This window comes from Oreochromis aureus, linkage group 6, assembly GCF_013358895.1.
Source record: "Oreochromis aureus strain Israel breed Guangdong linkage group 6, ZZ_aureus, whole genome shotgun sequence".
In the NCBI taxonomy this organism is placed as follows: Eukaryota; Metazoa; Chordata; class Actinopteri; order Cichliformes; family Cichlidae; genus Oreochromis; species Oreochromis aureus.
Genome location: NC_052947.1, coordinates 32,609,083 through 32,633,883, shown reverse-complemented (window position 1 = coordinate 32,633,883; position 24,801 = coordinate 32,609,083). Strand labels below are relative to the sequence as shown.

General features: G+C 39.7%; 1 protein-coding gene across 1 annotated transcript; it reads right to left on the bottom strand.

Moving 5' to 3' along the window:
* Positions 1-15,182: 15,182 nt before the first annotated feature.
* LOC116315434 (lipopolysaccharide-induced tumor necrosis factor-alpha factor homolog) lies at positions 15,183-19,574 on the bottom strand. Its single transcript, XM_031733737.2, has 5 exons — positions 19,474-19,574; positions 17,478-17,693; positions 17,286-17,345; positions 16,990-17,140; positions 15,183-16,410 (listed from the first exon to the last, which is right to left on the bottom strand). The coding sequence occupies exons 2-5, from the start codon at positions 17,686-17,688 to the stop codon at positions 16,305-16,307; spliced, it is 528 nt and encodes a 175-aa protein (XP_031589597.1). The 5' UTR covers positions 17,689-17,693; positions 19,474-19,574; the 3' UTR covers positions 15,183-16,304.
* Positions 19,575-24,801: the final 5,227 nt, after the last annotated feature.

The window sequence follows — 24,801 nt, the reverse complement described above, 5'->3', positions numbered from 1 at the left end:
GCAGGCTTTTGAGTGTCCTTGCAAAGAAAGGTGGCTATATTGGTCGCTGATTTGTTTTGTTTTGTTTTGAATGTCAGAAATGTATATTTGTGAATGTGGAGATGTTATATTGGTTTCACTGGTAAAATAAATAATTGAAATGGGTATATATTTGTTTTTGTTAAGTTGCCTAATAATTATGCACAGTAATAGTCACCTGCACACACAGATATCCCCTAAAATAGCTAAAACTAAACACAAACTAAAAACTACTTCCGAAAACATTCAGCTTTGATATTAATGTGTTTTTTGGGTTCATTGAGAACATGGTTGTTGTTCAATAATAAAATTATTCCTCAAAATACAACTTGCCTAATAATTCTGCACTCCCTGTATGAGAGTAAGAAAGAAAAGTATATCTTTGTGTCCACCTTTCTCTGTTAATGCCCTACCTGGCCCCTGGCAAAAGCTTTGCTAGATCCGCCCCTGCACAGTTACCAGCTGTCAGCTAAATAAAAAAGGAGCTTGGTGTTTATTTCTCTCAGAAACAGTTCATAACTTCCTTCAACTCATTCATGTCACCTAAAAAAAGGTAAACCTGTTTCTCCATCACCAGTTCAGCTCTGATGATTCAGTAAGGTCATCTCCTGGTTTCGACCAGCCGCTTCTACAGCTGTGGCTCCAGCAAACATCAGCTGATACTAGAAATTAAAATCAAATGAATTCTAACAACAGCTGATCAAGCTTAAACGTGCTGCTGTTGTTTAGCGCGATAAACAAACAAGAGAAAAAGCCGATCATTGATCAGTTTCATGACTGAAGTTTGAACAGGCGAGAGAATGACAGGGAGGCTGTCATAAAGTTCAACATCAGTAACTTAGCGGGCACACAGCTGTATAGAAACTCCATCGTGCTAGCTACCACGCGGTCACGAGTTATTATAACTGATTGTAAAAAGTCAACTGGCGAAAATAAACTACACCTAAACTCGGTTTATATCTGACCCAAATAGAGTGCAGGTCATAACTTCTTACCTGAAATTCAGTTCACCTCACGCTCCGACCGGCAGCCGCCTGCTTCTCCTGCCTTCGGTTTCCTGATCCACGATCTACCACCGGTCGATCGGCGGTCGCCTCGCCGCCTCGTTCCCGCATGTTCTTTCTGACACACACCGGTGGATAGCTGCCCTCGGTTGTAGCTCCGCGTCAGCGACTTCACCAAACAACTCAGTTATTTTTCCACATCGACCAGCATCTGGACAATCCACCGCCTTTCACTGTTTGTACCGTTACTAAAAAAAAAACCTCATCGGCTCATAAAAACGAAAAATAAGTCCAGCTATGACCCTGAGTCAAAAAAGACAGCCAGCTCGGGTTAGCTAGCTACCTGTCTAGCTCTTTGCAGGCACCGAAAACATCAGAGCTAATATGGGATGTCTTGGTAACACGAGCAGATATTTGAAGTTTACATCTGGCCAATCCACCACCTTTCACTGTTTATACCGTTACTAAAATGAATAAATAAATAAATCATCGGTCCATATAAGCGAAAAATAAGTCCAGCTAAAACACATACTGTCGGCGACGACCGGGTGCTGACACGAGTTTCACCGCCTCAATATAAGCCAAGCCTGGGTGCTTTTTCACGAAGGGTCGCTAGCGGTGCTAGCTAACTATGCTAGCGGCGCTAGCTAGCTAACCCGACTATCAGCAACACATAAGAGAACTGCTGCTAAATAAACTACACCTAAACTCGGTTTATATCTGACCCAAATAGAGTGCAGGTCATAACTTCTTACCTGAAATTCAGTTCACCTCACGCTCCTGCCTTCGCTTTCCTGATCCACGATTGACCTCCGCGTTAGCAAACACGGTCGATCGGCGGTCGTGACATGTCCTTTCTGTCATACACGGTGGATAGCTGCCCACTGTTGTAGCTCCGCGTTATAGCACCACCAAACAACTCAGTTATTTTTCCACATCCAGCTGTAACTCCGATTCTGTGCGAGCATTTGCGAGACCGGGAGGTGAAACGACAGAGAGTCCCCTCGCTATCCATTTGCAGCCAAGTGCGGCAGCTAGCTAGGTAGCCGGCTAGCTGTCAGGCAGGACCGACGTCGTCAGAGCACTGTCGCTAAATATGGGATGTCTTGATAAAACAAGCAGATATTTGAAGTTTACACACCTACATTCTCGCCTGAAAATATCTTAAAAGTTTATTTTGTGACCTAGAAACACGAATAAAAGACATATAAAAGCGAAGTGGTGGCCGCCATTGTTCACTCTGTAGAGCGTGCTATGAATTGTGGGATATGGAGTTTTCAACACAAGGATAAAATCTTTTCGGCTGTACTACTCCCGGTATACCACTAGAGAGAGCCAAGACACCACAAATGAAGTCTGTTTCTATGGTGCCAAAAGCAGAATCTTTCTCAGGAGCCTAGAAATTGGCCCAAATTTGCACTAAAATCTAAATATTTCAAAAACTATAAAGTTATAAACACCAAAAGTCACACCATACTAGCCCAGCTCCAGCCGCACAAAATGATGTAACATATGTACCCCTATTGTCAAAACTGTTTGGCAGAGGAGGCGCGGGAAAATTTTCACTAAAATATTAATATTTAAAAACTATAATATTCATAAACACCAAAAAGTCATAGCACACCATTCCAGATCCAGCCGCACAAAATGAGGTAACATATATGAAGCTTGTCCAAAAACTGCGGGTCGAGATACACTGCAAAATTTCAGGCGGAAAAAGGAAAATAATAATAATAATAACTAGAAAGCGAAAATTTCAGAAGAAATTTTATGTGTGCCTATGCCGCTGCTAATCACTGTAGTTGCCATTCATACGGCTACAGACAGCAAAACTCAGAAGAGCAGCCATTCTCCACCATGAACTATGGTAAAAACAAACACCGCTCACGCTTCACAGATGACAGCTTACAGTTTTGTGTAAAGATGAAGTTACTTCGTACAGCGCCCGATTTGCAGGCGCTGTGCACACAGGTTCATGAGCAGAAGTCCCATTGTACCACGGCAGACCCGACAATGTTTGCATGAACACGCTTTGAAGCATTACATTATAGACCACTTCACACATGCATTCACTTTTTGTTTTTTTGTTATTTCTACACAGTGTTCTGAATTATGAACAATGGTCTACAGCCAATCTTGTGTATTATTATACAAACTTTGGTTGTGAGATTCAGATAACTATTTAATAAAAGCTAAATATTTTATATGAGAGTAAGAAAGAAAAGTATATCTTTATGTCCACCTTTCTCTGTTAATGCCCTACCTGGCCCCTGGCAAAAGCTTTGCTAGATCCGCCCCTGCACAGTTACCAGCTGTCAGCTACACAAAAAAAGGAGCTTGGTGTTTACAGGGAGTGCAGAATTATTAGGCAAATGAGTATTTTGTCCACATCATCCTCTTCATGCATGTTGTCTTACTCCAAGCTGTATAGGCTCGAAAGCCTACTACCAATTAAGCATATTAGGTGATGTGCATCTCTGTAATGAGAAGGGTGTGGTCTAATGACATCAACACCCTATATCAGGTGTGCATAATTATTAGGCAACTTCCTTTCCTTTGGCAAAATGGGTCAAAAGAAGGACTTGACAGGCTCAGAAAAGTCAAAAATAGTGAGATATCTTGCAGAGGGATGCAGCAGTCTTAAAATTGCAAAGCTTCTGAAGCATGATCATCGAACAATCAAGCGTTCATTCAAAATAGTCAACAGGGTCGCAAGAAGCGTGTGGAAAAACAAGGCGCAAAATAACTGCCCATGAACTGAGAAAAGTCAAGCGTGCAGCTGCCAAGATGCCACTTGCCACCAGTTTGGCCATATTTCAGAGCTGCAACATCACTGGAGTGCCCAAAAGCACAAGGTGTGCAATACTCAGAGACACGGCCAAGGTAAGAAAGGCTGAAAGGCGACCACCACTGAACAAGACACACAAGCTGAAACGTCAAGACTGGGCCAAGAAATATCTCAAGACTGATTTTTCTAAGGTTTTATGGACTGATGAAATGAGAGTGAGTCTTGATGGGCCAGATGGATGGGCCCGTGGCTGGATTGGTAAGGGCAGAGAGCTCCAGTCCGACTCAGGCGCCAGCAAGGTGGAGGTGGAGTACTGGTTTGGGCTGGTATCATCAAAGATGAGCTTGTGGGGCCTTTTCGGGTTGAGGATGGAGTCAAGCTCAACTCACAGTGCTACTGCCAGTTTCTGGAAGACACCTTCTTCAAGCAGTGGTACAGGAAGAAGTCTGCATCCTTCAAGAAAAACATGATTTTCATGCAGGACAATGCTCCATCACACGCAGCGTCCAAGTACTCCACAGCGTGGCTGGCAAGAAAGGGTATAAAAAGAAGAAAAACTAATGACATGGCCTCCTTGTTCACCTGATCTGAACCCATTGAGAACCTGTGGTCCATCATCAAATGTGAGATTTACAAGGAGGAAAACAATACACCTTTCTGAACAGTGTCTGGGAGGCTGTGGTTGCTGCTGCACGCAATGTTGATGGTGAACAGATCAAAACACTGACAGAATCCATGGATGGCAGGCTTTTGAGTGTCCTTGCAAAGAAAGGTGGCTATATTGGTCGCTGATTTGTTTTGTTTTGTTTTGAATGTCAGAAATGTATATTTGTGAATGTGGAGATGTTATATTGGTTTCACTGGTAAAATAAATAATTGAAATGGGTATATATTTGTTTTTGTTAAGTTGCCTAATAATTATGCACAGTAATAGTCACCTGCACACAGATATCCCCCTAAAATAGCTAAAACTAAAAACTACTTCCAAAAACTTTCAGCTTTGATATTAATGAGTTTTTGGGTTCATTGAGAACATGGTTGTTGTTCAATAATAAAATTATTCCTCAAAAATACAACTTGCCTAATAATTCTGCACTCCCTGTATTTGTCTGTCAAAAATAGTTCATAACTTCCCTTCAACTTATTCATGTCACCTAAAGAGTAAACCTGTTTCTCCATCACCAGTTCAGCTCTGATGATTCAGTAAGGACATCTGCCGTTTTTACAGCTGTAGCTCCAGCAAACATCAGCTGATACCAGAAATTAAAAGCAAATGAATTCTAACAACAGCTGATCAAGCTTAAACGTGCTGCTGTTGTTTTTGCGCGATAAACAAATAAGAGAAAACGCCGATCATTGATCAGTTTCATGACTGAAGTTTCAACAGGCGAGAGAATGACAGGGGAGGCTGTCATAAAGTTCAACATGCGCACACAGCTGTATAGAAAGTCCGTCGTGCTAGCTAGAACGCAGTGCGAGTTAATGTAAGTGATTGAAAAAGTCAACTGTGAAAATAAACTACACCTAAACTCGGTTTATATCTGACCCGAAATAGAGTGCAGTTCATAACTTCTTACCTGAAATTCAGTTCACCTCACGCTCCTGCCTTCGCTTTCCCTGATCCATGATTGACCACCGCGTTAAGCAATCGCCTGCCCGGCCTCGTATGTCTCGTTGGCGGCATGTCCTTTCTGTCACACACGGTGGATAGCTGCCCTCTGTTGTAGCTCCACCACCAAACAACTCAGTTATTTTTCCACATCGACCAGCATCATCGGCCCATACAAACGAAAAATAAGTCCAGCTAAGACACAGACCCTTGCCGAGCGATCGGGCGATTAAACAAATTTTAGCCACCTCACTATCAGCCAAGCCTGGGTGGTTTTTCACGAAGGGTCGCTAGCCGCGCTAGCTAGCTAAGCTAGCGGCGCTAGCTAGCTAACCAGCCGACTATCAGCAACACGTAAGAGAACTGTTGCTAAATAAACTACACCTAAACTCGGTTTATATCTGACCCAAATAGAGTGCAGGTCATAACTTCTTACCTGAAATTCAGTTCACCTCACGCTCCTGCCTTCGCTTTCCCTGATCCATGATTGACCTCCGCGTTAGCAAACACGGACGATCGGCGGTAGCCTCACCGCCTTGTATGTCTCGTTCGCGGCATGTCCTTTCTGTCACACACGGTGGATAGCTGCCCTCTGTTGTAGCTCCACCACCAAACAACTCAGTTATTTTTTCCACATCGACCAGCATCATCGGCCCATATAAGCGAAAAATAAGTCCAGCTAAGACACAGACCCTTGCCGGCGATCAGGCGATTAAACAAATTTTAGCCACCTCACTATCAGCCAAGCCTGGGTGGTTTTTCACGAAGGCGCTAGCTAGCTAAGCTAGCGGCGCTAGCTAACTAACCGACTATCAGCAACACTTAAGAGAATTGTCGCTAATATGGGATGTCTTGATAAAACGAGCAGATATTTGAAGTTTACACACCTACATTCTCGCCTGAAAATATCTTAAAAGTGTATTTTGTGACCTAGAAACACGAATAAAAGACATATAAAACGAAGTGGTGTCCGCCATTGTTTAACTTTCGGCAGAGGGTGCTATGAATTATGGGATATGGAGTTTTGTAACAAGCATACAGATTTTCAGCCGTACTACTCCCGGTATACCACTAGAGAGCCAACCCACCACAAATGAAGTCTGTTTCTATGGAAATTGGCCTAAATTTGCACTAAAATCTAAATATTTCAAAAACTATAAAAGTCATAAACACCAAAAGTGTATACCATACTAGTCCAGCTCCAGCCGCACAAAATGATCTAACATATGTAACCCTATTGTCAAAACTGTTTGGCAGAGAAGCGGGAAAATTTTCACTAAAATATTAATATTTAAAAACTATAATAGTTATAAACACCAAAAGTCATAGCACACCATTCCTGATCCAGCCGCACAAAATGAGGTAACATATATGAAGCTTGTCTCAAAACTGCGGGGCGAGTTTACGCTGCAAAATTTCAGGCGGAAACTGAAGAATAATAATAATAATAATAAATCCGACGAATAGTAATATGTGTGCCTCTTGTCATAGGCACACATAATAATAAGAATAATAAATCCGACGAATAGTAATATGTGTGCCTCTTGGCATAGGCACACATAATAATAATAATAATAATAAATCCGAGGAATAGTAATATGTGTGCCTCTTGTCATAGGCACACATAATAATAAATCCGAGGAATAGTAATATGTGTGCCTCTTGGCATAGGCACACATAATAATAATAAGAATAATAAATCCGAGGAATAGTAATATGTGTGCCTCTTGGCATAGGCACACATAATAATAAATCCGACGAATAGTAATATGTGTGCCTCTTTCCATAGGCACACATAATAATAATAATAATAATAATAAATCCGAGGAATAGTAATATGTGTGCCTCTTGTCATAGGCACACATAATGATTTCAATAATGTTTAGCACCCATAGACATATGCTATAAAATTCACATTATGCATGTGTTCTCATAAAGTTTGATTAAAAATTATTAAAACTGTTATTTATTGTCAAAGCTTACATACAGAGACAGTACTGCAAGTACTCTAGCATAATGTCTATTGACACTGATTAATTTATTTAAGCTATTGATGAGCTGTTAAGCCAACACATAAGTGCACTAATAAAGCTCTGCATTGGCTAGTATGAAAGCCAGATTTAGTAAATAGCTTGATAACTGGATCACAGGCAGAGCAAGAACATTAGATTATCTTACTTGTTAAACATTAATGGTCTGTTCTTTTTCCAAGAAAGAGAGATCCTAAATCTAGAATTCCCTTTATATACCCATTTTTTTCCTACAGCTGTACACCTGTTAAAAAACAAGTGTGGTGACTGTATTGGAGCCAGATGGACTATTTCCACCATTAAACACTAGCACTGAGTATTGTCTTTTACACAGTTATTTTTCTGAACTGGCTTCACATGAGGCTCACATTTTTAAAAATCTAAAATTTCATCAGATTTCATCAAAATATTTCAGATTTGAATTACGGTATTACTTCATGTTTTAAGAGTGCTGACTGAGTGGATTCTGGTCAAACTCATCTATAATGAATGCTGCAGGAAACTAAGAATGATGTCTCATGTGCTGTGTTCAGACCCAAACCTATGAGAGAGAAAAGTCAAAAGAGTTGTAAGCAACACTGAAAAGGTGAAACATGATTCACCTGTCTTGCCACCTGTCAAGTATTCAGGAAACACTTTAAAACTGCAAGCACAGGGAAAGCAGAGCAAGGAGAATGCACAACAACATGAATGATGCGACAGAGGACAAAGAAAAACTGAGAAAATATATATAAAAGGTAAAGAGAGGTGTGGAAACAGATGGCAAATACACCTGAAGACAACATAATGAAACGAGGGTTGAAGTAAATCAACACACAGCACAGAGAACAATAGCTACCAAAATAAAACAGGAATGTAGACACAATTGATCAGGCAGGATTAACTTAACAAAACTAAATAGAGGAACAAGAAAGAACAAAAGATAAACACACAGACAAGACTGACAGAAGAAACAGAATGGGAACACAAAAGGAAACATGAAGGAATAACTGTGTGAATACAAAGCTAAATTCCAACAATAACAGAATGCTAATCCAAAAATACAAAACTAGAAAGAATCTTGAGCCCCAAAACTAAAAAAAACTTCAAAACCCAGGCACTATGACACTTCTGCACATTTGTCAGAATTACTTAAATTTAGTCACTTCCTGTTATGTTACTTTACATTAAATGGTTCTTGAATGGGGACTACAACCCTGATCATATTCCAGGAAGGAAATGAATACATGTTGCATGTTGACAGTGGACTTGGATCTGTTTCTGTATGTTCTACAATTAGTAATAAGAGTCTTTAAATGAAAGATGAAATGAGTTCAACAATGAGTAAACACAATAATACAACTACCTTGCAGTCAACACACCAAAACAGCAGGTGTATATAAAAAATAATTGCCCCTGTGGGCGGTCTATCCTTCAAGCTCGGGTCCTATATCAGAGGCCTGGGAGCTTGAGGGTCCTGCGTAGTATCTTAGCTGTCCCTAGGACTGCACTTTTCTGGACAGAGATCTTGGATGTTGTTCCTGGGATCTGCTGGAGCCACTCGCTTAGCTTGGGAGTCACCGCACCTAGTGCTCCGATTACCACTGGGACCACTGTTACCTTCACCCTCCACATTTTCTCGAGTTTTTCACTGAGCTCTTGGTATTTCTTGAGCTTCTCATGTTCCTTCTTCCTGATGTTGCTGTCATTCGGTATCACTACATCTATCACCACAGCCATCTTCTTTTGTTTGTCTACCACCACTATGTCCAGTTGGTTTGCCACCACCATTTTGTCATCATTTTTGGGGTGGGGTTTACGGGTTTTTTGGAGGTGTGGTCCTAAACTCTTGATCAGCCTGTTTCAGTTTAAGCATTGTTTTCAATGATTTGCATGCTCAAAAACTGTTTTGTTTCACTCCCATTTCTTCTTGTTGATGCAAAATATGATTTTTTGCCATTTTGCATGTGGTTTTAAACTTTTGATCGGGACTGTACTGTCTGCTACTACAGTTAAGTTACAAGTACAGTACAGTACAGTTACAGTAAGTACAGTTACAAAAATATGATAGGCTTAGGACAAATGAGACAAATAAAGACTTTAGTTTTTTGGCAAACAGTATGCTTGCACACAGTCATTCATCACATTCATAGTTTCTAAGTTTCTGTTTCGTGTCTACGTGATGAAACTGAGTCACATAGACAGATGTATGAAGATATGGAGATATGAATGCCATGAACTTACCTTAACCCCTAATATATCATTTAGGTACATTAAAAAAATGTTTTAAATTACACAATAGAGAAATTTTTAAACTTCAAATAGAGCAGAAGAGATGCACTATTGCATGCCACGGCTTTTTCACAGTTGACATTTTGACTTCTGTCATAGCAGAAAAGAATAGAGATAGAGCTATACAACTGTAGCTTCCCATTTGTGCATTCCAGTAAACCACCCAACACTGAATGCAGCCATGCTAGGAATTAGCTCCCTGCAATCTGTTGCTGAGTTCATTTAAAGTCTTATTTGGAAATTATATTTCAGCTTTAATGTTTATTCAAATGATTTAGTATAAGGTTTTGTTTCTTTAAATAATTTCATACAGCTAACACCAGAACATTAAAACCTTCTTCCTAGTAAGGTTGTCCCTCCAAAACTGCTGTGACACACTAAGTCTACCGATCCTTTATTGTGGCATCAAGATATCAGCAGCAGATACCTTTGTGTGTACGTTTTGAAGTGAGATAATGTACTCTGGTGTTGACCAGAGTACATTATTTCACTGAAAGTGTGTCATTAACATTACTACCTTTGCCAGAAAGGGTTGCACAAGTGTTCCAGAGTGTAGGTGCTAACTGTAACATTGATATCTATAAGATCCGCATGAATCTTGGAATCTAAGTTTTTCCAGCAGATTATTGCCCATAGCACCGCACTATCACCAACCAGCTTGCCTTCTACTCCAAATGCATCTCTCCCTGTGTCAATGAGTGCTGACGGCAGTGAGTTTGCACTCTGCTTTTGTAAATTAGCATAAATTACTCAGTCTGAACCAGCTTGCAATTGTTTATTGATATATTTCTTCCAATTGGGGGATCTATGCAGTGCAGTTTTTTTTAATACCCAACCTCATTGCAACTACTTGCAATTGGTCACCAAATTAAGAAAAAATCAATGCAATCACCTGGCTACCACTGATTTTTCCTAGTCATGAGGAGCTTGCTGTCCCATTTCTAATCTAGTGTGACTGAGTCCAGAAACGTGCTATTTTGGAGATACTTTCACCCACCAACTTTATAAACTGACTTTTTTATTTGCAGACTATACTGCACTCCATAGCTGATGTAGCAAGACACCCATCAATTAGATTTTAAAGTTTCACCTGATTCATCCTTTCAAGATGGCTGCTAGGGTGCAGACACACAGCTTGGCAGGTCCTGTGCTTTTGCCAAAAAACCCACCTAAAAAACCATCTAAAAACCCCTGGATCTTGACATCAACTTGTCTTTTTGTTTTTATACATTTTTATCTTCTGTGGAGTTCGACATGTCCAAGAAAGCTGGATAATTATACCACACCACCACCCCCAGGTAAACATGAACAATCAAATATACCACAACTGTTGCTGGAGATTCTGAAACTTGTTCTGATGCTACTTTTGGCTGGTGATATAGAACTAAATCCTGGACCTAATTCAAACATCAGTGATTTGGACTGGCTACAACAATTAGCCTAGTTAGCCTATGGGCACAGCTATCTCTGCATTGCTTTCCACCTCAACTAACTGTGCTCCAACCACCGTCCCAGTTAGTAAGGCTACACCTGCAGCTAATAGTGTTTACGCCCCTGTTGTCCGGGCCTCCACTTCTGCTGTTTGGGTTACCACCTCAGCTGCTTGGGCCTCCGCCTCAGTTGCCTGGGTTTCCGCCTCAGCTTCCTGGGCCTCCACCTCGGCTGCCTGGGCCTCCACCTCGGCTGCCTGGGCCTCCATTTCAGCTGCCTGGGCCTCCACCTCGGCTGCCCGGGCCTCCACCTCGGCTGCCTGGGCCTACATTTCAGCTAGCTGGGCTTCCACCTCAGCTGCTCGGGCCTCCACCTCAGCTGCCTGGGTCTCCACCTCGGCTGCCTGGGCCTACACCCCGGCTGCCTGGGTCTCCACCTCAGCTGCCTGGGCCTACACCTCGGCTGCCTGGGTCTCCACCTCGGCTGCCTTGGCCCCCAATGCGGCTGCCTGGGCCCCCATCTCGGCTGCCTGGGCCCCCACCTGCTGTACCCAAACTACAGTGTCCGGTAAAGGGTTTCTCATCATTAAATGCTCATAGCATTGTCAACAAAAGGACAAAAAATCCTGCTATTAAAAGTTACAGAGGAACAAAGATCTGCAAGACATTTAATCAGGCTAAAGTAATCTGGGACACTAAAAATAAACCAAAGGAGCTTCTATGTGGACACATTAACATTCGCAGTATGTTACCAAAGCATGAGCAACTGGAACATATTCTAAGCAATTCCAATATTTCTATTTTGGGTGTCTCTGAATCTTGGCTCACAAGTTCTTCTCCTGAGTCTGCGGTTGTCTTTCCAGAGTACACAGTATTCAGAAGGGATAGAATTGGAACAAGAGGAGGAGGAATACTTGTGTATGTAAAAAAACACCTGGATTGCTCTTTACTTAGTTCACCAATAGATGTCAAAATAGAACATATTTCTGTTAAAATCACTCTTTTCCCAGAAATGTCATTTACGTTGATCTGTTTATATCGCCCTCCTTCCGCAAAGAATATTTTTTATGAACAACTACAGATATTACTTAAATATCATACTATAAATAATAAGTCTAATGAAATAATTGTAATGGGAGATTTTAATGTCAACTGGGACTGTGAAAAGGACAGAAAAACACTCAAGGACATAATGGAGACTTTGAACTTTACTCAACACATTGAATAACCCGCAAGAATAACGAGACACTCTAAAACTAAAATAGATCTTGTTTTCAGTAATAAGCCCGAGCGAATTATTAAATCTTATAATTTTATCACTGGTATTTCAGACCACAATTTTATATTATTTTCTAGAAAACTTATAAAATCACGGGTTAAGAATCACTTTCAAAGTTCATCTAATAGATCCTTTTATGAATTTATACCAAGAAGTCAGCGACAAAATATAGCAGAAGCATTAGCATCAGTTAACTGGGAGCCTTTATTGTATAGTGATGATCCACAATTCTGTAGCAGTCACTTCACTGACATTGTTAAGGATGTTATATCAACATACTCCGTTAGAGGTCGACAAAAAATAAAGACAACATCTAATTTGCCCTGGTTAAACAAAGAGTGCAAGAATTTAATGAAAACAAGAGATCAATTACTAAAACAGTTCCTGAAAACAGGTCTAACTCTGGATAGACAGAGATTTACTTCAATGCGGAACAAAATAACAAGAAGTTTGAGACAGGCCAAAGCAAATTTTTTTATAAATATAATTGAAAGAGCCAAAGGTAATGGTAAAATTATCTGGCAACACTTAAATAAATTACTTGGCCGTCATTCAAACAAAAGTAAAAATACAATTGAACTTTATGTAAATAACTCTATTGTTAGAGAGCCTCTATTGCCAGTAACTTAAACACTTTCTTTATTTCATCTGTTAAGGAGATCAGTCAGAGCTTTGACTCAGTCGTATGCTCTGATAATGTGAATGATGTTTGTCAAAATTTGTTCACCATCACTCATATTTCAGACACTGAAGTTGCTAAACTAATTACAGGTTTAAAACAATCAAAAGCACTTGATGTATATGGTATTAACACAAATTTCCTAAAGGAACATATGGATTTGCTTGTATGTCCAACCACTCATGTTTTGAATATGTCTTTCAAACACTCCATTGTTCCAACAGATTGGAAAATTGCTGCAGTTACACCAATTTTCAAAGCAGGTGTGAAGACTGACATGGCTAATTATCGCCCCATAAGCATACTCCCGGTCGTATCTAAAATAGCTGAGAAGTGGGTGGTTAAACTCCTCACTGCTCACCTAGAAAACACCCAACCCTCATTACATCCATTGCAGTTTGGCTTTCGGGCACATCACTCCACAGATACTGCCCTGTGTATGTTAGTGGAGAACTTGAAGAGCTTGCTGGACAAGAGTCCCTGTGTTGGAGCTGTATTTTTAGATCTGAAGAAGGCTTTCGATTCTGTAAACCATCAGATATTGTTTTACAGATTGACTCAGTTTAATATCTCCAGTCAGGCTCTTCAGTGGTTTGTCTCATATCTCTCACACAGGAAACAGTGTGTAGTGTTGGACAGGGTTAAATCTCCATATTTAGACTGTGATACAGGGGTTCCTCAAGGATCTGTTCTTGGGCCCTTATTGTTCTCTCTTTTTATCAATAACTTACCTGAACTCTGTCCAAATATATTTGCTCAAATGTATGCGGATGATGCAGTTATATATACGCAAGCAAATAGTGTCCAGCAGGTGGCAAAAGATCTTACAGCTGCTTTAGCATTAATGCATAGCTGGCTGGAGGACTCATGCCTAATGTTGAACACCTCAAAAACTGTCTGTATGTATTTTTCCAAACGCCCCTTAAACTTGAAGCAGTCAAACATATTCCTGGATGGAGTAGAGCTTGAATTAGCTCAAGAATTTAAATATCTTGGGGTCATTCTAGACCCAACATTATCCTTCAAGAGTCACATAAATAAAGTGTCCCAGGTACTTAAATTTAATAATCGAAATTTTAATCATATACGTAATAATTTAAATATGAATGTTGCAAAAACTTATTTTTACTCAATGATCATCTCTCATATGGACTATTGTTTGACGTCCTGGTCACTTGCTTGTCCAACAACACTTAAAACTATTGAAAACATTTATAAAAGAAGTTTAAAACTACTTGACAAAAAACCGACTTCCCACCACCACTGTCATGTGTTAAAAAAACATATTACTGAACTTCAATAACTTAGTGAAACTTAAAAGAGTCTGTTTAATATATAAAGTCTTACACTCCCTTGCTCCACCACCACTAAAGCAGTTCATTAGGCATAAAGAAAGCTCAGACAGGACCACTCGATCCGAGGAGACTTGTTTATACCCCACAGACGGACAGCATTTGGGCAGAACGTCCTCTCTGTCAAGGGTGGCCATCTGTGGAACAGTCTTCCTTAACTCATTAGAGAATGCTCTACATTCAATTTGTTTAAGGCAAAGCTTAAAAACTGGTTATGGACAAATCAAGTGTGTGATCATGTATGAGTTGTATAGTTTTAATGTTTTATTTGGGAACAGAATGGTGTGTATGTGTAAGTTTTGGTGATGGAGTGTTGATTATGAATGAATGATGAATTTTTATGAATTATTATGTCTATTTTTTTATGTTTAAGGACAACAGATGGAAATTAGCCTTTGGCTATAATCTGGCATGTTTACATTCATGTAATTTTTTTTTTTACATTTATGTTCATTAACATGCACTGTCCTAAATAAATATTAAATATTAAATATTAGCTCACGCACACATACACATAAAACACACGCCTCTATTGAATGAAAAACCTTTAAATTTATGTCTTACTCTAATAATATTACCCATCGTAATTAAATTAAATAATTGATTAATAATTGATAATTATGTATTAATTTGTAGATCCTGATTCCATCTTACAAACAGTAAATTATTCTTGTAATAAAAAAAAACTGTAAACAGAATTAAATCAAGAGCAACTATATGACTGATTTAGGTAGCAACTTTTACTTGACAATACATTTATTTAAAAAAGTTCAAGTTCCTTGAAAAGTGCCTAGTGTTTTTAAAAGACTGAAATGTTGCAGCAAACTGACATGTTATCTTCAATAATATTGTTATCAGTTTTGCTCTTTTTTTATATTAGTATATATGGTAAGAGAATGTGTTTAAAAACATTCAATATGTCATCAAAATGAAAATCAATGTAATAACTTTAAGTGGAAAAATATATAAATTTGACTTGTAGGAATATTCTGGAAAAAAAATCCCCTAGACTTCATTTAATGCATATTATCCTTTACTTCAGTTTATCACTGAGGTATTTGATACCGAGACCACACCACTCACTTCAATTTAAAACAACATTAACAACAACAAAAAAATCCTGATAATCAACTTACTCATATTTTCACATAACATTTTTTATAATATGATTCACATAATAATCATCTGGAAAACAAGGAGGCTTTTTTTTACTGCTGATATGTATAGCTTTTGTCAGTATGTTCAGTACATGAATGAAATCTTTATTTGTCACATGCAAGGTTACACGAACACGTTACCTGCAGTGATAAATTGACCTCTTTCGACCATACATACATAGCACAAACATTAACCTTGTTATAATGTATCCCAATAGGTAGATGTCTTCGATGTCCTCAATCGACAGTCCCGCCAGGCACACAACGCGCCAATTCTGCCACCCATCCTTTGTGTATCTAGCAGGGAACATCCCTCCAGGACAGTCGGGCTCTCCCGAACCCAGGATTCTCATCGAGAAGAGCATGTCAATTGCATTAAGGGACCAGTTGATCAAATCCATAATTCTTCTTTAATTTTTAGAGAACAAGACTGAGAGACTCTCTGAGGGTTAGAGGTAGATGAGACTAGACAAAAGACATGAGAAGCCAAGCAGGAAAGATAAGGAAGGGGGAGGGGGAGAGAGGGAGAGGATGCTACTGCCTCCGTCAAGAGCCGGAGTTGATCTGGATATACAGGTAAAACATACATTTAACATACAGGATGAGCACAGGGTTGAGGATAATATCGGCTTGCACAGAGATGCCTTGCTGCTGTCGCTTCAGTAGAATGTAAACTGTAGTTCTGCTTCACATGCGCTTGTGGATGTGGATTACGCTGTTACAGGTGGGGCAGGAATGCTCCACATCCTTGCAATCACTGACGAAGAAGGGGATCACATAGCAAGGCCAGCATCTGGTTTGAACCAACAGAATGGCATCAAAATAACTATTACATCACATGTAAATCATCCAGAGCAGGTTCAACATATAACTGAAGTTCCCTGTGTGAATCATCGGTTATTGGGTGAATGCCCAATAACACGTGTGTCATAGTAATCACTTTGCGTTTTGCTTTTCAAATATATATGATGCCATTTATTTTTAAACAGCAAATTTACAAACAACAGGAACTGACATAAAGTGCTCTCGAGTTATCTAATATACAGCTGAATATATTTTTGTACACATATTCTATTTGTATTCATATTCCATATATTCTTTCTACATGAATTGGGTCCTAAATTTAATTAGTTTACTGTAAAAAGAAAACTTCAGCATAGACCAAATCCTGTTTGTTTTTAAATTTGAAAAGCCTTCTGTAGACCTGAATGAATTTCAGGTGCATCACACTTTGTAGAAACTGCTTTTCACTGTCTTGCTTTTTACTGAAATATTTATACTATCTTTATATGTTACTGAGAAACGTCTCCTGTATGACGTTTTGCAGTGTGTATGGGTTTTTTGGTCATGTGTGCTGGGGTTTTTAACTCACCCTATGAATAGTAATACACCAAAAATTAACCAGGTGAGGAGCCCAATTTTGTACTCGGTTTTAGTCACAACTTCGGTTTGGCAATGAGGACACTTCATCTGTCCAGAAACATCTTTTGGGAGATGACCCTGCATCACCACCACCTGACTCACTGCAAAAACAATACGGCACACCCTTCTGATGACTTTAATAATATGAATACTTTTTAAATAAAACAACACAAAGACTGGAGGTGGAACTCTCTCAGTTTTTGCTTAATTTTGCAAGTTCATATTGTACTGAAGAAAGACACTCACTTGGCTGTACGACCTGAGGTTGCTGTATGTTGTATTGGTATGCAGGTTGTGTACTGGTAACTGGACATAAAGAAACAGACATTTAACTTGAAAAAATCATAACAAAAGCTGAAGAAAACCTAAAACTAAAGTGAAAAATGATGAAAGAGCGAACTATTTAAATAAAATGACTGGTAGCTTTTGATCTCTCACCAATGTGAACAGCTGGCTCGAGAACAGGCTGGACAACAGGCTCGAGAACAGGCTGGACAACGGGCTGGACAACGGGCTGGACAACAGGCTGGACAACGGGCTGGACAACAGGCTGGACACTTTGCTGGTAACCTTGTTGGGAGACTCCTGCATTGTAGTCCAGAGGGGGGCCAGGGTAAGGCGGGGCTGGGATTTGGATTCCCTTTTCCATGGTGTCTGTTTATAGAAACAGAAATAAAGAAAATAGAAATTACAGTAAAGCTCTGAAATCCAAAAATGTCTCAGTCTTGTTTTTCTTCTCTCTCTGAATTTAGCAAAGTAAAAAAAGTTAAACCACCAAGCAGGACAAGAGGAATGGGGTTAAGTCGAGACTGAAACCTGGAGTCCCTTCGCTCAAATGTTTGAAAACTTGCTTATCAGGTTGAAGCAATGAATCACGTCATACTCTTTCCACATATGCAAGTGAGCAGGTTTGTTTGCATTGTAAGTTTTTTACAGGAAATCGTACAAACTGCTCTCACATGACTAAAGGCCTGTTTCTCAGATTTGAAACACATGTCCCAGTTTTGTCAGAGATAAACTGTGATAATAGTGTAATAATGTAAGTTTTATCATGTTCTAGGAGAAGATGTGTTGCGTTGAACTTATTTGCATGAGCAATTTTGGCTGAGTAGATTATGGTAGCCTATACTAAGTCATCCATAATAACTATAGTAGGAAACGTCATGTGATGTGTAACCTTTAGTTAACTTCTGAGCAAGAAACCATAGAAGCAAAATGCATCACATTATGGCATACGTGTCATCATGCATCCCAGTAAACAGCACACAAGTCAGAATGCTGTCTTGATGATGATCATGAAATAATTTTTATGCTGAATTTCAATTACAACTAAAAAGGAAAAGCTTTTAACTTCCTCAATTATTAATTACTTTTTTATAAGTGTATATTTAAGTTTACAATGTGCATCAAAACACTAAATGCCTTGGAGTTTTATTTATAGGTACTATATGTTTGGTTTAATATGTCATGGTGCTGACTTCATTTGCATGTGTGTTCTAAAACACGGTGTTCAAAATGCAAATCTTGTTCGACCTGTCCGCGAGTTCTATCAATGTGAGTTGCATTCACATAGAGTCAGACTGAAGCCATTGTGTCAGATAGATTATAATAATGTTCAGTGAGCGTAGTAAAAAATTACACTTATCAGTTTCACACGTAATGAGCCCATGTCTCTTTAAAAGTGGTACAAATCCAATGTCAGTTGAGTTTTTACAAAAATACAAACATAAAAGCGTTTCACTTTTATTAATTTACTTACTTTTTATTGAGTAATTGATATTTTCCATATAATAAATTTATTTGCTTTTTGAATATCTGCTGCAAAGGTTCTGCCTTAATAATTTGACTCGCTCATTACCTGGTAGATGACTCTTTTTGAATCCAGAAAGACAAAGTAAACAACTTTCAATGGACTGTGGATCAATTTTTTTTCATAGTCTACTGAAAATCCCCAATTGACCTAACCCCACACATATCTTTGGACTGTGGGAAATAGCTGAAGTATCCAGAAACAACCGATGCAAACACAAAGAGAACATGCAAACTCCACACAGGAAACACCACAAAGACCTCAGTGGTAACTACTGCATCACTGTGCCGCCTGCCTTTTGATTTTATTTAAAGAAACAACAACAAAAAAAACCTCACCTTTTGTTGAGTTTCATAAACCCGGCTTAAAGGTATACCACTAACTAAAATTAAAAAAAGAGTGATTTATAACTAACCTGAATGAAATGTTATACCTTGCTTCATAAAATAGGGAAGAAAAAATGGTTTGTTAGGGACATTTTACCAACAAAAATTTCTGCTTATAGCTTTAATGTTACAGCTTTTTAATTTTTTCTTACTCTTACTTACTTTTCTTACTTTTTTCCCCTCCACTTGTATAATTGAATGTTTTTCTTAACCTGAGAAGAGATCAAATGCCTCTTACCTTGATAAGTAGGTCAGAAGTATGTGGATGGCAGTGTGGTCCTGCTTCTTTCTCAGTGTGACAGTAACTGTATTAAACACACAAATGCAACTGCATTGTGTCAAAAAGAAGGTGGAGCTGCAACACTATGAATAGGCAGGTGATTAGGTAGGTGTGTCAGTATTTTTGTAAAATTTCCAAATGTCATTGTCTTGGTTTAGTGGGCGCATGCACATACTTAGATGTACTTCAACACTGTAATCATAGAATCCTGAGAAATGAAGGCAAAAGGAATTCTTTAAGTTTGCGAAAACTTTCATCTGTCAGTCATGGAGAGAGGTGAAACTTTTAAAGGTACCATTTATTAATCATGAGCGCATCACATGAGCAAAGGGGTGTGGGTTATTATCATCGGTGGAAGATAAGGATGAAACCACTGTGAGACAGCCCCATTCTATTATGTGACCTATTGAGGTCATCTAATGCAAGGTGTGAGTGGAGGTTCAAGCACCTGGGATGGTATGTCAGGACTGCATTAGAGGTGGTTGATAGCTGATGTTATAAGTCACTACCTCTGTTCAACAACGGTCATTCACAGTGGACATTATTGGACTCGTCTTTCAAACCACCTGCCTTCTCGGTCCAAAATGTGAACATTGGCATCCTCAAAAGAGTGTCTTGTCCTGTGTCTCAGTCTTATCCTGTTGATGTGGCTCTTCTGTGTTTTGCCATGTGTTTGTGGATCTAACTGCATCCCATTTTTTTAATAAACATATTCAACAAAGCACCTATATGCTTGTTATGCTGACAAATTTAACTAAATGTTCAAATACCAAAACTAAAACCACCACATGTATAGTTTTAATTTTATGAGTTGAAATTTCATATTAGTTACTGAAAAGAAATTTAAACAAAATTTAGTGAACTACAATAACCAAGAAACTTCTACTGAAAGTAATCTAAAATCTGTGTTTATTAATGAGCAGGAATTAGGCATTTGCTGTAGATCATTCAGTCAGTACTTTTACTCCTTTAATTTATGGCAATCATACAGAAGCCCAAAATCAGTAAGACTAAGAATTTTTTTTATCATGCCTTTTTTACTAAAGTAACTTAGTAAGTAACACTGAATGTTTACTTAACCAAAGTAAAGAAGAAAGAAATTAAAAGTAACATAAATCCTGAATGGGCATGGAATGCAAAGGTTAAAAATGTAATTAAAAGACAGTGAAGTCCTTAAATAAGGATAAATCAGTGAAATCAGGAAAAAAACAGATATCCATCCATTTTCTTTCACTTATCTGTGTCTGGGTCGTGGGGGCATCAGCCTAAGCAGAGAGCCCAGGCCTCCCTTTCCCTTTCCAGTTCCACAGACTGTTCCACAGACCATTCCAGGGCCAGTCTCCTTGGGATTGTGTCTGGCTTATCCATCATGTTGCTCTGATGAATTGCTAGGGTCTTCATACTTGTGGCACTTCTGTACATGCTTTGTGACTCCTCTGACTGCCCTCACCTCCCATTTTTTTATGCAGTGTAAGCAGTGTGTTGCTTTGATTAACGTGTAGGTAGGAAGTAAAAAAAACTTAAAATAAATGTATGCAAATTATATACAAAGATTCATATAATAAAACCAAACCTATAAAAGACAGAATAAAGCATTAACTTTATTAACTACTTCTACCCCATAACACCCGAACCACCTCAACTGGCTGCTTTCTATGTGGAAGAGTAGCGGTACTCTGAGCCCCTCCCAGGTGGTTGAAGTCCCCATCTTTACCAGCTGAGGACCATGGACCATCTCATTCCCGCCGCTTCACACTCAGCTGCGAACCATTCCAGTGCGAGCTAGAGTCCACCGCCTGATGAAACCAAAAGAACCAGATCATCTGTGAAAAGCAGAGACAAGAGTCTGAGACTGCCCAAGTAGAAGCCTTGCGCCACTTGGCTACGCCTAGAAATTCTGTCCATAAAAATTATGAACAGAATCAGTGGCAAAGGGCAGCCCAAGCAGAGTCCAATGCCCACCGGGAATGAGTTTAACTTACTGTCAGCTATGTGGACCAAGCTTTTGCAATGGTTATATAAGGATCAAATGGCTTGTAGCAATGAGACAGACTCCCGAAGCACATCCCACAGAACACTCTGGGAGACATGGATCTTGCGGACCAGGGTCTCTGCCAGGCTTTCCAAGTGTATCCTGACCTTACTTTTATGCGAGCCTGGTCTGTCCAGCATCCTCCCCTGCCACCTGATCCAACTCACCACCAGGTGGGGATCAGTTGACAGCTCAGCATCTCTGTTCACCTGAGTGTCAAAATCAATCATGAACTTATGACCTCGTATGTTATGGACACCCTCATGTTCGAACATGGTGTTTGAATCAGCATGAGTGAGCCACAGGTGTGTGTTGGTGTGTGTTGAGGGTGGGTTCGGAGGGTTCAGAGGCGGGGAAGCAAAGTCCAGTTACGCCCTGGTGGGAGAGGCGAAGGCACACCACACCCTCTCCAGAGGGAGATTTTTGCCTTGAAATTTGAGGGGTCTCTGACTATGAGGGAAAGTCTTCTTCACGTTGTTCTTCTTTTACATTGTCTTTCCTCCTTCCATTTCAAGTACAACACTGATTATTATATTGATTATTCAATGATTAATCAAGTAATTAGATGAAAAAAAATACTTTTAAGTTATTAATGAGCACTAATACATCTTCAAAAGAGAAAAAAAATATTTAGTCTTTTAAAATAAAATGCTCATTGGTTTCTCTTTTAGATATTGCAATGTTTTTAATGGTTCAACTGATTACAGCTACATGTATCGAAAAAAATGTCATAATGTCACAAGTCATAATAAAATAACATTTTTTGAAGAAAATATTTCCTTAAATGTTGTATCATTGTGTAAGATACATTTGGTGTGCGTTCATGTGTATGTGTGTGTGTGTGTCTACATGGTCCTGGTGAATGAGTAAGTATGTGTTTAAAGGGGAATGTGGTGGCTGCAATGAAGAAAAGCAAGAATATCAACATTCTCAGAAGTGAGGTTAGAGGCGGAATGCACCGTGTGCAGAGCACATACATTTGTGAGTCTAACAAAGGTGCCGGAGATCTTGTTGCTCAAGTGGACACAGAAAAACAAAAATGCCGTATGAAAATTAATCTAGTAAGTTGACTGAGTTCTTTGTTACACCTGGGAAAAACGAGGATGCTGCGGTATCTGCAGCAGATTGCACTGGCAATTCATACTGTGAAGCATCACAATAGCTACAGATCCATGTATTGCACTAGTGTGTTGCTTAAAAAAGCATTTCCAGACTCTAACACAGCTAAAAAGTTCAGCAGTGCCCGCACCAAGACTGAAGCTCTTGTCAATGGTGTGATAACGCCACATTCAGTGAAGTCACTTGTAATGAAATCCAGTACTGTCGCGTTTGTACAGACGGAAGTAACCATGGAGCAGAGAAAATATTCCCAATCATAATTCAGTACTTTGACTGGAAGAATAGTGGCGTGCAAACAATAGCGGTTTTTGATATCGTGGTGGGGGCGGCATCATGGCATCGGCAAAAAAAAAAAAAAGTCGCTCGCACCCACGCTGCCCAGACATCACGCCAGCGCATTTTGGGGATTACATGGGCACCGATTTTCTATTGCCCATTTGCGGGGAGCAAAGGCACCCTCCGTTTGCGAGGTGCACCTTCTCCTTGCCACACAGGGAGGACAGGGGCTGGACGGCGGGGGATTCTCTGGCTGGCTGGAGCGGCATCTAATAACCAGCTCGCAAAATAAAACAAAATAAAAACAAGCCAACAAACTAGGGCTGTCAACGTTAACGCCGTCATTACGATTAACGTGATTAAAATTTTTAAGCCAACGTGTGCGCGAGGGTCCTCGGCGACGTCGGCGTGCCTGCTTGCTGCTGCTGCTGTGCTGAAGTCTCACAAACAGTAGAAAAGGGAGGGGCGGGCTGCTTCCAAATAGTGCACATTTCATTCATAATACTGTCAATCCAAGCCCATTATGTATTAATTATTTTTCCTGGGTTGTGTGAAAGCCCAGAAAAAAACAAGGTGTGGGTCTATTAGTCTGTTAGTTTATGTTGTGGTGATTCTCTGGTTGGGGGATGGGTGTTGATACTGGAGTGCAAAATTACTGATGGAAGATGGACAAGAAAAGGTCAAAGCCATCAGGTCCTCGGTTCAGAAAAAAAAATGAAGAGGAGAAACAAGCAAAAGATAGAGGTAATCAGATGTGTCCTGAGACAAGATAACATTCATTAGTAGGGATTGGGAAAACTTCTGTTTACCTTTGCTAGCCACTTGGCCATGATAGTAAACAGTAGGTAGACAGTAGACAGTGATGTTGTCAGGGTCCTGGGTCTTTAGACCCAGTGTTTTGAGTTTCTTGTGCCTCAGTGTTTTAGTATTACAAATTTATGTTCTAAGTTTTCTTTGTTACCCTAGTTTATTCAGAGCCTAGTGTTCTAGTTTGAGTTTCTTGTATTCTGTTTGGTTCCCTGTATTTGGTTCCCTCCTGTAGTTGCCCTCTGTGTCTCCCTTTGTGTAACTGTGTTTATATTGTGATGTTAGTTCTGGTGCCTTGTGTTCCGTATTTTCCTCACCCCCGTCATGTGCTGCTCCTTGTTCTCTCTCTCTCCCTCCAGGTTGCCTCTGTGTACCTCCTGTGTTGCGTTTAAGGTTCGTGTCTGGTGCCAGCATTTTCAGTTTCCGTGTCTTTGCCGTCCTGTCACGTGTAATTATCCTCAGCTGTGTTCTCCGTGTGCTTCCACTTTCCTCGTTACCTTCTGGGTATTTATGTCCGAGTCTCCCTCTGTTCCGTGTCGCGTCGTCCCTCATACCTGTGTGTGATTCTCCCTGTGTTTCCTTTTGCATATTATAATGAGTTTTTCCCAGTTTAGTTTCCTATTGTTGTATTGCCTGTTTCCCAGCAATAAAGCTGTGCTTTTAAGTTTAAGTTCCGTTCCGTGAGTTTGCGTTTGAATCCAATTCCCGCTTGCCACACAGCTGAAACATGACAGATGTGGCTTATTGAATCTTTTGGACTGTGTTCAGCACAATATTAATTAGTCATTAATTGGAAGAGGTGTATTGCTGATTTGTCTGCTATTCTAAATGTATGATGAAATATAATGGCTGTTTGTTAGCCATTTGCATCATTTGTATACTCTCTCTTTCACTATGTAAAATATTTATCTGGTTAAATTCAGTATGGTTCCAACAACAGTCGGAATATGTTTTGTGTGTGTGTGTGTGTGTGTGTGTGTGTGTGTGTGTGTGTGTGTGTGTGTGTGTGTGTCAGGGGGGAGTTCCCCAGGGTATCAAGCAGACTAGGACCG